The sequence below is a fragment of the Diaporthe amygdali genome (genome assembly GCF_026229845.1).
Source record: "Diaporthe amygdali strain CAA958 chromosome Unknown NODE_6_length_1560011_cov_65_102424, whole genome shotgun sequence".
Taxonomy (NCBI): domain Eukaryota; kingdom Fungi; phylum Ascomycota; class Sordariomycetes; order Diaporthales; family Diaporthaceae; genus Diaporthe; species Diaporthe amygdali.
Window position 1 is genome coordinate 317,228 of NW_026517026.1, and position 13,565 is coordinate 330,792.

Below are 13,565 nucleotides of genomic sequence, written 5' to 3' on the forward strand. Positions count from 1 at the left end.
CAAATTGCCTGACTATTTGAGGCTGGTTCAGCCACTCCGGCTACAGCGCAGGTGACGATTTAGTAGTGACGGGATGCTGCGGATGTAGTGTCGCTGACAGTGTTCCTGAAGGACCTCCGTTTCATGACGGCCCTACGACGATACCAGGCTGGTATAGTCCCACGTAGCTGGCAAACTACACTAGTTACGATGGTGACAAGAAATATCACGTCAATCAATCCAGCCAGCAGTCTGAGTTCTGGTTAGAATTACGTCTGAAGCCGCCTATACGTGTACGACTATATACCACGTGTGTGACGTGAACTAAGTCCAAACTAGTCGTCCAAACTTCGACAGCAACTGCCGAGTTCCTTAGCACAAACGTTTTAATGTTTGAAGTTGAGGAGTTGGGTTGTAGTATACGCGCGCTGAGGTAGACCCTGAGGGGACGCCTCGCCATGAGCGAGAAGCTCGACGCTACTACGATAGCAATGACCCACAGACCGACATAGATTGAAAGGGGAGTGGAAGTTAGGAGGGAAAATTCGAGAAAAAGGAAAGAAGTGTTGTCTTGGTCTGTTTCTGCGCAAAAGTCTATTCAGCAGGAAGTGTAGAGCTGAGGTTACGGTAAGGTTGCATTCGTCTCGAAAAGCGCGTGGGCAAGCTCGCAATCCGTTTAACTTCTTTATGTTTGTCCCTTCTAGTTCCGGGAACCTGGTTACAGAGGTTCTTCAGCGTGGCGTGGCGCGGTGAGTGGCCCGAGATTAGGCTCGGGAAATCCGGAGTCAATAACACATGCCTACGATGTACATTAGCGAGCCATCGGCACCCAACGTGACTCGCGCCCGAAACTAGGCTTCGCATGGTCTAGTCTTCGATCCATCGTAGCTGTACAGGGCAGTTCGGTGTGCAGTCCTGTGCAGCATGCAAGGTATCATGCCTCGCATGCTACCTATAAACTCAAATCCTACCTCGTGCATGCTTCATACAGTCACATCTTGACATATATGGTGTCTTTTCCGGTTATCGCTCCGAGAAACAACACCCGAATACTCCCTCGATCTCATCATATCTCACAATTGCCTACGGATCGGAGCTCAGACTTCGAGATCGGATCTCTCGGTCAGTGGAACAGCTTCGGCCTACACTTCCCGAAGAAACCAACCTGGCCAGCCAAGATCGACAGGAGCTGCCGAGTCTGACACCAGTTCGGATCAGTCTCGTCTTTCCCATGCCTCTGCCGCATCGCTGCGGTGATCAAGTAATGTCGGCATTTGTGAGTTCAATTCCGCTCTGGACGGCCTCGCTGATCTCCCATCATAGCAACAGCGTCTCCGAGCTGCTGCAACAATTGTTCTCTTGATTCTCTGCTTGATTTTCCGGAGATCAAGTCGGGCTGTACTTGGTGAGCCCCTGCACCTTTCCATGACTCCAGCATTGACCACGTTACATTTCCAGGCTGCCCCAGCATCTCCTGTTAAGGCTGGAAGCCCGCCTTGATGCAAACCTGGGAATGAGTACAGACAGACAAACAGCCCCGGTACGGCCCGCTTGTACCATAACCATCCACAAATGTTAGCCCAGAAGATTTGGGAAAAGAATGTTGGGCGTGGCTTTGCCTTTGTTCAAGATACGTGTAACATCGGAGGTTGATAAGTGGGCACTATGGATCCTCGAGCCAAAGGTTGTACATCATATCGGCTCTGGTACATTTGGCACAAGGGCTCTTCGCATTTTTTTCTAGCCTTTGCCATGTCACTGCCAGTGCAATCGTGCCAAACAAGCCTCGCATCATCACTGGTACGAAGCTAATTAGAGCGTACAGTAACGAACAGGAAACAAATCACGCCTCTGAAATTCTCAGCAAACAACCCTCGCAATTTCAACATAATGCATAAGCATTGGCCAGTATGAGCAACTAATTGGAGCCATTTTCAAATAATATATAAATAAGAGTGATTAAATACAAAACTTGAAAGTAAAAGAATTATTATTGTAAGCAATTTTCTTCTTTAAATAAAAACTTCAGACTTTCCTCCAACCCGCTTCTCATGAGTTGAATGCGAACGCTCTCGATTCCTGAATATATGTCCTGCATACAAATTTAATCATCGACTCTGGCTCCAATCACACAGGCAAAGAGGCCATCTGAATCTTACGAGTAACGAATGAGATCTCAGTGACGGCTGGCCTGTCTGCCAGCTTATAGTGACCCATTATAGGGTAGTATGTCGGGGTTTGTGTTGAGTCCGGCCAAGTAACCTAATGGTGGTGGTGCTTTGTAATTCCTCCGCAAACTCGAGCGGAGAGACCGGGAAGCGTGCCTGACTGGCCAAAACTACGCAGGCTGACTTGCTGAGAGTATTTAGACCAAGTCCAAGATCATGGCTATATCCTTCGCTATCTCGGGCTATCATGATACATTTGAAAGTTCCTGGCCACGGAGATGCGCTCGAGCATCACTACAAGTGTATGGAGAGTTGAAGCCGCAACAAGCCCTGAACTAACATTTCACACTTACGAACATCGATTTCACAAGTACATTATCTAATATGTCGAAGAGGACCATTCTCGTACTTGGTGCAACAGGTTAATCATGCAACTGTGGAACACGACAAGATATTTACTGACTCAAGTGCCTCGTCTCATGAGCAGGTGCAACCGGTGTGGAGTTTTGCAATCAAGCTCTCAAAGCCGGCCATTCCCTAGTCGTCTTTGCACGCACACCAAGCAAGCTACCTGCCAACATCAAGGACTCGCCAGAAGTGACTATCGTTGAGGGCCAATTCACCGATCCAAAGGTCAGGGACCAAGCGCTAAAGTCTGGCGCTGACGTGCTTGCCATATTCGCCGGACCGGTCAAAGTGCCTAAGGGGGCGGTGAGCAGGAATCTATAGAGCCCTTCCTGAAGTCCTGCATATCAAAACTAACATCTACTCACATAGCCCCCTGCGGCCTTCTACAAGGACTTCCTGCCCCTGGTCACCCAGAATTGCATCAAGCGCGCACTCATATTATCCACTCCCTCATACCCAGACCCCCAGGACAAGGGTGCGTTCAAGTGGTCCGCCTCGGTGATGCTGGTCAAGCTACTCGCCGGCAGCGCCTCCGCTGAGATGAGGGGCATCGGCGAGACCGTCACCGCGATTCCCACGGACACGCTGAGGTGGACATTGTTCCGCGTCGGGTGGCTGAACAATGGTCCCGCCAAGCCCGTTACCGCGACGTACACTGATTCCGGACAGGACGGACTTGGCATCAGCAGGGTCAGTATTGCGCAGTGGGTTATCGAGGAGATCGATAGGGAACAGTTTGTGGGCAAAGCGCCGTATATTTGCAATACTTGATATTCGTCTCCATCTGGGTGAATTTAGTACTGAAATTAAGTTTAGTTTCAACGTGCAAAATTTGCAACATTTCAATCGCGGCTGACATCCGCAACTGCTGCCCAGACCGAGTCCTCATAGGTTCACTCTTCCCTTGCCAACGCCACAACGAATATCATTCGCCGTAGTCGCCATGCGTGGGACCCTAACAATGAAGAAGTACTGGCATATGAGCCAAGATACCGCTTCGAGTCTACCAGCACGGCTTTCTGTAAGAAAACTTCCGGATACGTCTTTCTTGGTGCCGTTCCGTCGCTGGGTACTCCGTTAGAGATCGGTAACACAAACTGGAAATGCACAAGTACCGTTCCCAGACGGCTTGTCGAATTGCAGTCAGGCGAGCTGTTTGGGCGTCTGAGAGCACATATACGTGAGGGCTATTTCTTGACTGGTCCGACTCTCTTCTCGTCCTGTGGCACGTCCGAAGCGCGACCGCTTCGCTCCTAGAAACCCCAATCGGATACTCGGCTTCCCGTTATGTCAGAATTCTCCAGGAAATTTGCGGCTTTGGCCGCTATATTCCTCCTTCTTCACCCTGTGGTCTCCAGAGACATCAGCAACTTGACCACTACCGAATGTGGTGTAAGTAGAAGCACGGCTAACATTACGGTACAGGATTTCAGTGGACTGACATAGCATTCTCAGATCGGCTGCTACGAATCAGTTTGTAATTCTACCGAGCCCACCGAATGTGCATGCGACACGAGCTTCGATGACCTCGTGAGCTGCATGTTCAATGAGTGCCTTCTCGCATCAGACTATTACGGTGAGTGCACCCCACTTTCTATTCCTTGTTTCATCAAAGTTCGCCGAATTTCTGATGACTGAAAATGCATCTTGGGCAGTAAACTGGCGTCGTCTCCACGACAGATGCGACCTTCCACGTCCAATTTCGACCGTTGATCCCGAGTACACACTCACAGCTATAATCGTGTTCGTAATACAGACTTTAGTATTTATCCCACGAATAGCGACAAGGTTATTTGGTTTGGGTAAATGGTATCAGGACGACACGTCTTGTGTCGCCGCCTACGTTAGTTCTCCACATTCTCCTGAAGTTAATCTTTAAAGAATAAGTCAAAAGTTCAATCGGAGCGTTGCTAACAAAAGGGCCAGGTTCTTCTCATCGCACAATTTGTCCTATGTGTTCTCGGTAAGCTTCTCCTTGGGTCATGAGGCCTCCTGCACTCAGCCACTGACCTGTTAGGCAGAGGGAGTCTATGGATGCTACATTCACTTCTGGGATATGGAATTCGAGAAACTACCGGTATTCTAGAAGATTAATTTCGCTCGTGCTGAATTGTACGCCATCACACTGGCCGTCACCAAGATGTCCATCATTTTCTTCTACCAACGAATTTTCGAGGGCCCAAAGGTGAAAAGAGTCCTCTGCGGAACGCACATTTTTAATATTCTCCTCGCCTTGTCGTACTTCATCGCCCAGTTTTTCGTGTCCCAGCCTCTCTACTGCGAGTGGACCTTCAATCAAGGCCCCGAATGTACCTACAACGACGTGTGGGATGGCTCCGGGGCCTATTCTGCCCTGAACGCGGCACTGGATCTTTGGCTGGTTGGTGTGGCGGCGTTCCTGATATGGAAGTTGCAGATGAAAGTTACGAAGAAGATGAGTGTGATCGCTGTGTTTGCAACGGGATTCTTGTAAGTCTTTCGCCGCTTGGCTCACGGGAATTGTCTCTAAAATTGTGTCCTTTAGTACGTTCTGCTGCGCACTTTTCCGATTCATCGTATGGCGACTGTCAGACAAAGGTGAGGGTCTGTTTGGGTTTTGGGGCTGTGCACGCCATTAATCTAATGCACCCTTTAGCTCACAAAACCACATTCCCATCGCTTACTTGGGCCACATATTATGCGGTATACATTGAACTCACTTGCTGCTTCGTCATCGCCTGTCTTCCAGCCATACGACAGCTCACGGATAAAAAGATCTTGCCCACCATCAAGGGATATAGCACCGCCATGTCTTCTAGGTACAAAAGTACTAAGGGCGGTAGCACGACTGCGTCGTCGAGGCTTGTGATTAGCAAGACACAAGAAACCCAGGTCACGAGCAGTGTGCTGGATCCAAATGCTAGAAAGGACGACGACTGGAACCCGGACAGGAATGAATTGAGAACTAGTAGACAGGTGACAATTCATTAACTCGGTCTGTAGAGGGATATCAATTGATGCGAGTGAAGGAAAGTAGAGATATTGCACAAAACCCTCTAAGCACTGCGTGCAAATGATTTGCGAAGTTAGTGATTAATGAGGACGAGTGGCTGTTCAGACACGAATATCAAAAATAAATGAAATTCGCTGATCTGCCGATCAAGGATGTTAAGATTATTCCCTCGTCTAGTGTAATGCTTGCATGGACTGACCCAAGTACCATTAGCAATGGTTGGAGAATCTCTAGCTCGCAAGGGATTTAAACATTCGGATCTTACCTGACCAGTATACCCTGATGAGGAGGTTCATTCTCCATACAGTAAGAGAACGCACTACAAAGTGCCTTCTTAATACCGTATGTGATGATTTTGTAAAAGGCAATGAATGACACCGCTGAAATTCGGAAGATCACTCGGGGGATGAAAACCTGCTTTGGAGTAGTCCCTTTTGGAAGTTGTCGTCCTTATCGGCATTCATGTTCTCTAGCCCATGGCATTGCTCCGGATCCGTTGATCGGTCCTCACCTAAGCTATGACCATCCGCATCCTCTTCATTAGCTCGGTCTCGAGTGAAGTCGTGAGTTTGTACCATATTTGTTCAGTCCAACCCTGATGAATCCATAATAACTTGACCAATGTTCAAACTTTGTCTGAGGCAGTGGCCGCTTCTGTATGGGTCTCCCGGAGGTATAACGCAATGATCCAACTCAAAGCTTGCAGTGACGCCACGGCGTTGACAATAAAAATCGATGTTTCATCATCGTGGAATGCGGTGGGAAGATTGATGGGCAGAGAGCTCCGGGAGCAATGAGAATACTTCCAAGAATTGGCCCGATTAAGTTGCTAATAGCACTGGCACTGTGAATTCCATCGATGCAACGCTTGTTAAACCAAGCACCAACAGACGGTGAAAATGACGAACGGGATCTCATAGTGTACTGAAATGTAGCAACACAACAACGAGCCCAAATAAGCGAGCAATGTGACGAATGAAGAGCCACGTTTACTATCGAAATCTACGAACCATCCTGATGACCATTTAAAATACAAAGAGTTACGAGTCGTACACAGCACGATGTTCTAGCCTCTGCCAGTGACTCTCAGCTTCAGACGTCAATCTAGGTGTCGGCTGGGTCAGCTAAAATAAAACTCAACTTCAGACAAACACGTGAATATGGCCTATTCGCACTAGGTGAGACATGCGATTACAGGAAGAGCACTACCTGGGTAAGTTGTGAGATGCAGCTGAAGGTCTGGCGTCTGTTTAGTGCCTTGCTTACTGGTTGCAACCCCCTCATGTCAGCATCTCGCAATCTTGCCCCAGTCCCCCCGAATTTGATCATCTCCAGGACTGCTCAACAATCCGTGACTTGCAAATCCCAGGGTATCTTCGCCGGCCATAAGTCTCGTCTGCTCCCGTGGATTTGTTCGCAGAGAAAGACTCACCTTCTGCAATGTCTTCACGCATAAATGACACAGTCCTCGCAGCGACCTCCCAAATTCCTCGCCTATTGCTGCCCTTGGTGCGCATACCACCCGTGTCTAATCACTTACCTGTCACTGACCTATCCAATTGTCTACTTCAGTCCATTCTCGTCGTGAGCTTCGCAGCGTACCAGGTTCTATTTCACCCCCTGAGGAATTTCCCAGGGCCGTTGGCGGCCAAGCTCACAAGCGGCTATGGGGCTGCGCATGTCTGGCGGCGACGTCTTCACTTGGCATCGCTTGAGCTTCACAAAAAATACGGTAAGAAGAGATTTTGTCCCGAGCACTGCCTTTCTTGCCAGTCAAAGAAGGTTCATCATGCTTCCTCATTTCCCTGGCACGCGGCATTGTGCTCAAGCCTCCCCCAGAATCGCCATCGCCGATCACGGAATCCGGAACTAACCAGGAAAAACAGGCCGTGTTGTGAGGTTGGCGCCCAATCGTCTTATATTCAACAGCGTGTCGGCTATTCAATGTGGATCGCACCCCAGGGCGCATATCAAGCTCTTCGGTGGCTGATGCACATGCTAACATGCCTAGACATCTACAATAACCCAAGAGTAACCAAGGGCGAGGCGTATATCCAACTACGGCAAAGTGGCCGCGGGACCCCCAACCTGCTCAACACTATCGACAAGGAGGAGCATCGCAAGAAGCGGCGTATCATTGCCCCGGTCGTCTCGGAGAGCTCCATGCGTGTCTTCGAGCCTCAAATGCAGCTGCAGATCGATTCGTTTCTCGCCCAGCTATTAGAATCCAGTCGCCGCAAGGAGATAGTCAACATGACACCGCGGTGTGAGCGCCTGGGAGTGGACGTTGTAGGCGAGCTTGCATTTGGGTATCAGCTCAACACCCAGACCGATCCCACCCACCGCGTCATCATACAAGGCCTCAAGACCCGCAGCGACCGCAGCACCCTGTATTTCTTCTGGTCTAAACTTCGATTTCTCGAACAAATTTTCAACTTGGGCAGTGGCAGACATAGCCTCATTGGCTTCTACCGCTCGATCATGACCATGATCAAGGCGCGCATGTCCTTGCCAAAAGATGCAAAGCATGACTTTTACTCACTCGCATCTGGGAATCTCAGTTCTGGTGAACAGGGGCTTATCAGTAAGGACCTTTGGGCTGAGGCCGTCTTCTTCATTGCTGCAGGTAAGTGATGTGAAAATCTCTAAGTAGACTGGTGCTTGTTCAATTCGATGTGAATCCCTACTTGTAGATGGCACGCTGACCTTGTTTATACTCTTTATTTGAAGGTGGATTCACCACCTCCACAGCCATGAGCGGCATTTTTTTCTACCTCTCCCGGAATCCCAATGCTTACGCTCGACTGGCCTCCGAGATCAGGACCAAATTCGCTTCAGGCAATGAGATCCGGCAGGGCTCAAATCTTAGCGGCTGTGCGTACTTGCGTGCCGTCATCGACGAGACGATGCGCATGTCGCCGTCGACTCTCGCCCCGGCCTGGCGCGAACAGGAGCGAACCTCAGCCGCCGCGGGCGAGCCCTTCATCGTCGATGGATACGTCATCCCGCCTGGCACGCAGGTCGCCGTGAGCCAATTCACCGTACAACATAATGAAGAATACTTCCCCGATCCTTTCGATTTCAGACCGGAGCGCTGGCTGGCTCCTGAATCTGGGGACACCCAAGGTTCTCCCGAGACAGCCGAGCAGCGAGATGCGCGTGCAACGATGAGGCGCGCTTTTGTGCCATTCTCAACTGGCGACCGCTCTTGTGCCGGCAAGTCGATGGCTTACCTTGAGATGAGGCTAGCAATTGCCAAGACTCTCTGGTACTTCGATTTCGAGAGGGCGCCTGGCGAAGCTGGTGAGCTGGGCGGGGGGCGGCCAGGCCGGATGGATGGCCGTGGTAGGCGAGAGGAGTTTCAATTGTATGATAGCATTGCAGTGGATCACAAAGGTCCCAATCTGATATTTTCATTGCGTGGTGATTATTGGAATGAGTTGGATCTCAACAAGAATACATGAGTTCTTGATATGTACATTATATCTACCTATGATATAGTTATTCATGGTTAAGCCAGTTGTTTGTGGTATGTGGTTTCTTGGCTAAGATGTGGTTACGCAGATAAATATCCCTTCAGTCTCTCAGTGCTTAGTGGAATGTCTGTGGTCAAGCAAGAAGACAATCATTGTGGGCCAAAGGTCTTCTTCATTTTGTTCTCGTGCCTGGTTTAATCACACGACGCTTATCTCTTTGGCCGGTCAACAAAAGTACGGAGAACTTTCCTCATGCTTACACAGTACCCTTATTTACACCGCCTCCAAGAATTGTGGCAGATAAAACCTCCCGGCACTCGAACACAGAGATTTTAGCAGCAGGCGGGCAGGCAGGCATGGAACTTCCTAGCACCTCGGTCCCTGTAGAGTGTGAGTAAGACACCAATTATTCCCTGTCTTCAGACACGATATCTCAATAGTTCAGCTGATTCCGCCATATACTGTTGATATACTTGGTCCCATCTAACCTGTAATCATCGAGTTCGGTATGTGTCCGGCTGCTGTTGGTGCCATCTGCATCGATGACGAAGTTGGTACCTACGCGGTTGGCATTGGCTGTGTTCCATACTGGCCACACCGGATAGCCTGGCACTGCTCGCGAGATCTGGTGAGCAAATAGCACCGAATGCCTTGCCATGACCTAGCGGATCACATGCAACTCACAGTTATGATTGTTAGGGTCCAGGTCAGTCACGAAGGAAGCCCATATTCTACTCATGAGCAGAGACGCCTCTTGCAGCTGTTTATCATCATATGCAGCACCATCAACATTGTTGAAGACAAAAGCAAGCTCAGCGGCGTGATGTGCTCCTAGCGCAGAGCTTGTGCCCAGTGGGATGAGGTTCAGCCGCCCTGAGTACGCAGAACCCCCGGCAGCAGCCCACGCCTCAACTGTCAACCGGCGTGACGCTGTCTCGACCGCATCTGTAAAAAAGGTCACTGCGCGCTTGTACTGTAAACCGAAAGTCGAGTCGTTCGCTGGAGGGCTGTAACCGACTGGGAGACCAAGGGCATTATCGTTTGGGTACAGCTCGAGAATGTTGGTGACTGCCTCCTCATCTGCACCCGCCGTGGCTATCGCGGTCGCAAAGTCTTCGTCCGTGTTGACGGGAGGCCCAAACAGAAAGACGGTAGCCTCGTCGGTCAGAGTGGTGTACATGATCGTGACGTTTGAGTTGAAGTGGCCGGCGGCCAAGGACTCGATTGGCCCATCTTGCAGGAAGTCGCCATCTACGACGGTCAACCAAGGTCCGAGCCCAGAGCCAGGGTAGACGGGTGTATCGGTAATGTTCAATGCCGCCGAGAGATCCTCGAGCGGCAGACTGCGTAAACACCCGAGCGGGCTCCCTTTTGTGGCACAACCCGTTGCGTCAGTCAGGTTTCGATACAGAGCTTCGGTGTACGCTGTGGCGTTGGCGACATTGTAAGGCCACTTCTCAGCCATACCGCCGGATTCCAGGATAGCTCCCCTGAAGAGACCGTCCTCACGCCCGCCGTACGCAATGAGATGCTTGCCTACAGACAGAGCACCGGAGCTTTCGCCCCAGATGGTTACCTTGCTTGGATCTCCACCGAATGCCGCGGTGTTTTCTTGGATCCAGTGGAGTGCGAGGCGCTGATCACGGAGGCCGTTGTTTGCAGTGCCTACTTCGTCGCCGCCCCATAAGAAGCCGAACGCTGAGAGGCGATAGTTGAGAGACACAGCTATGACGGGTTTCCCTGCCAGTTCGGACTGGTGGACAAAGTTGGTGAGGTTCGTAGATGGATCTGCGGAACCGCCGCTGTATAGCCCGCCTCTAGATAGTCGTCAGACTTTGTGAGACGCTCTTCAATGTCTACACATAGAACCTTTCTCACCCATGAATCCAGACGGCAACTGGGAGTTTGGGCCCATTCATAGCGGCAGAGCTCGGTCGGATCACGTTGAGTGTCAGGCAATCTTCAGACATAGGTGCATACGTCGGGGCAGTCTACGACGTCTTGTCAGGTCAGGAAAATCTGGGCTGTGTATCATTTACTCACCGTGTATTGCATACACTGCTATACTTGTTAGCTACTGCAATCAATGATCATGGCACATTTACCATGCCGACAACACCCACATACAACAGACGAGTAGTTGACAACAAGTTTGGTACCCTTCCATGTCTCATTGAGCGACTGCGGCTCTCTGAAGCGCAAACTACCGATTGGTGGTTGTGCATATGCAATTCCGAGAAAGATATCCTGGGCTGGCGCTGTAAGGTGAAACCCTTCGAGAGTCCCATTAAGAATCCTGACCGTGGGCCCGCATGATACAAATCTTGCGAGAAGACTGGATAACAGAACGCGCTGAAGCAAGATATCGAGTTTCATTCTGACTAAGTCTAGAGCTCCCTCCGATGATCAAGTGGTCATATCATTGAGAGGTCTCAAATGACACGGCTTTCGTCAAGGATAAGTGTGATTTATAAGTCCTGGGTTGTCTTTGACGCTATCGCATGCTTTGCCGGCCGATGTGGAGCAGATTGTCGGACGTGTGGGCGTGTGGACCTGGGTCTAGAGCTGTCCACAGACAAGGGTGCCGGATGAGGGTAGAGGCAGCTCTGGCGGGGGTTCCTCTTCTATGACAGTGCTAGAGTATCTGCAAGAGGCGTCAGCTCCATCTGACGTGACGCAGGGATTTGTGATTGGCAGCCTTGCTTTTCATCTCGTTATTTCCGCGAAATTTGGGGAAGGTTCATCAACATCTATTTGTATTGACTGCACGGTCGCATTGTTCAACTCGTGAGCCATATGAGATATCTGTGGTCACCAGTCACACGTAAGGCGGCATAAGAAATGCAAATGCAGGCCGGATATGTCATGACAGTTGCCTGGAGGCTGAGACGTGGGGCCCTAGATAGTCTTTCGAAGACGCCGTGCCTTACGACCTGCTATTTCTTATGTTTCTTCACGGCAATCGAATAAGTAGGATCCCCTAATCTTCCATCAATTGTGTCCACGAAGCGTGACACTCACTGAAGTCCAGTCTGTACGCACTCCATTGCTCTTATCGGCATCCCCAAAGTCGGGCATGGCCTGCCCCTTCTTCGTCTATATCGACGGCTTGATACGTACTGGTGCAACAGCATCTTCAATGACGACTTCCAATCTGCTTTTCTGTATTCTTCCCTCCTTGAATACGGCCAGGACATTCCTCTCGGGGTCGTCGAACACTGTGATATCATCCAGCGGATTCGACGCCAGAATCAAGATATCTGCCTCGAAACCGGGTTTAATCTGACCCAGCGAATCTTCCCGTCTGATTAGACGAGCGGGGTTGATGGTAGCGCTCTGCAGCACGGCCAATGGTGACAGGACTCTCGACCGCAAGGCAAATTCATACGTTTGCGCTGTTCCCAGGGGCCCAAGGAGGTCCGTGCCGTAGCAGATGGTCACCCCGGCATCTGAGGCAATCTTGAGCGCCTGCAGCCCGGCTTGCAACACCGCCTCGTTCTTTGAGACAGACTCTGGAGGCAGATACCCTTTCCACTTGGGCGACGCCATCTCAGCATACGTGACGAGGGTCGGTGTCAAGAAGCAGCCCTTCTCCGCCATCATTTTGGCCGTGAACTCGTCGATGAAATTCCCGTGCTCGATACCCCTGGCTCCATTCTCAATACAGTGCCGTATCGCCTGGGATGTATAGGCGTGTGCAGTAACGTACGTCCCTGCATTCGCGGCACACTCTACCATAGCCCTGATCTCGGACCCTGTAAATTGGAGGTGGTCGATTTTGTCCGTCGGACTTGACACCCCACCCGAGCCCATGATCTTGATGAAGTCCGCACCAGTCCGGATTTCCTCTCTGACTGCTTGCATACACTCGGGTATTCCATTTGCTATCCTCCCCAAGCCAGTAGTAGTACCGCCGCAGCACATGCTGTCGTCGTGAGGCCCGCGGTAGTCTGCGTGTCCTCCGGACTGGGAGAGCGCATGACCTGCGATGAAGAGCCGCGGACCCGGGAACACACCGTCCTCGATGGCCTCCTTCAGCGCTAGAAGGGCGCCGCCACAGTCCCGTACTGTAGTGAAACCACGGTACAGCATCTGGGCGCATACATACGGCTGACGGAGCACCGAGACATCGTTGGGGTTTCCAAATGCCTTGGAGAGATCGCCGAAGCCTGGGACAGCCATGATATGGACGTGCGAATCAATGAGCCCCGGACTCAGGAACTTGCCCTGGCAGTCGATGACCTGGAAACCTTCATTCTGGGCATCGGAGGTGAGGTCAGGGGTATCTTCGACCGAGATGATGAGGCCGTCTTTGATCTTGACCGCTGCGTTCTTGCGAATTGAGCCGTTGGCCACGTCGACGATGCTGGCATTTGTCAAGATGTAGCTCTTCCGATTGGGCCGCAGCCAGGGCTTGAGTTGCGCTTCGGTGACCATTTTCGATATGCGTAGTCAGGCTGCTTGGTCTGGTTCATTTGATGAGAGAGACAAGACACAACAGAAGAACCGCGCTCTATACGAAGTTCCGGCCTTCATCGGCGT

The 13,565-nt window shown here is 50.9% G+C and overlaps 3 protein-coding genes across 3 annotated transcripts; 2 read left to right on the forward strand and 1 right to left on the reverse strand.

Moving 5' to 3' along the window:
* Window positions 1-2,394: 2,394 nt before the first annotated feature.
* On the forward strand, window positions 2,395-5,525 carry J7T55_000850 (CFEM domain-containing protein; the record flags this gene model as incomplete). Its single annotated transcript, XM_053140110.1, has 11 exons — window positions 2,395-2,449; window positions 2,635-2,858; window positions 2,925-3,245; window positions 3,447-3,735; window positions 3,850-3,947; window positions 4,011-4,131; window positions 4,211-4,298; window positions 4,482-4,518; window positions 4,642-5,024; window positions 5,080-5,132; window positions 5,191-5,525. 11 exons carry the CDS (start codon window positions 2,395-2,397, stop codon window positions 5,523-5,525), a joined length of 2,004 nt encoding a protein of 667 aa, XP_052996502.1.
* Window positions 5,526-6,987: 1,462 nt separating this feature from the next.
* On the forward strand, window positions 6,988-9,011 carry J7T55_000851 (uncharacterized protein; the record flags this gene model as incomplete). The annotated part of the gene is made up of 3 exons (XM_053140111.1): window positions 6,988-7,279; window positions 7,559-8,173; window positions 8,299-9,011. The coding sequence occupies 3 exons, from the start codon at window positions 6,988-6,990 to the stop codon at window positions 9,009-9,011; spliced, it is 1,620 nt and encodes a 539-aa protein (XP_052996503.1).
* Window positions 9,012-9,456: 445 nt separating this feature from the next.
* On the reverse strand, window positions 9,457-13,460 carry J7T55_000852 (amidohydrolase; the record flags this gene model as incomplete). The annotated part of the gene is made up of 8 exons (XM_053140112.1): window positions 9,457-9,635; window positions 9,708-10,840; window positions 10,902-11,014; window positions 11,067-11,081; window positions 11,151-11,270; window positions 11,601-11,667; window positions 12,045-12,055; window positions 12,144-13,460. 8 exons carry the CDS (start codon window positions 13,458-13,460, stop codon window positions 9,457-9,459), a joined length of 2,955 nt encoding a protein of 984 aa, XP_052996504.1.
* Between the last annotated feature and the right edge of the window lie 105 nt (window positions 13,461-13,565).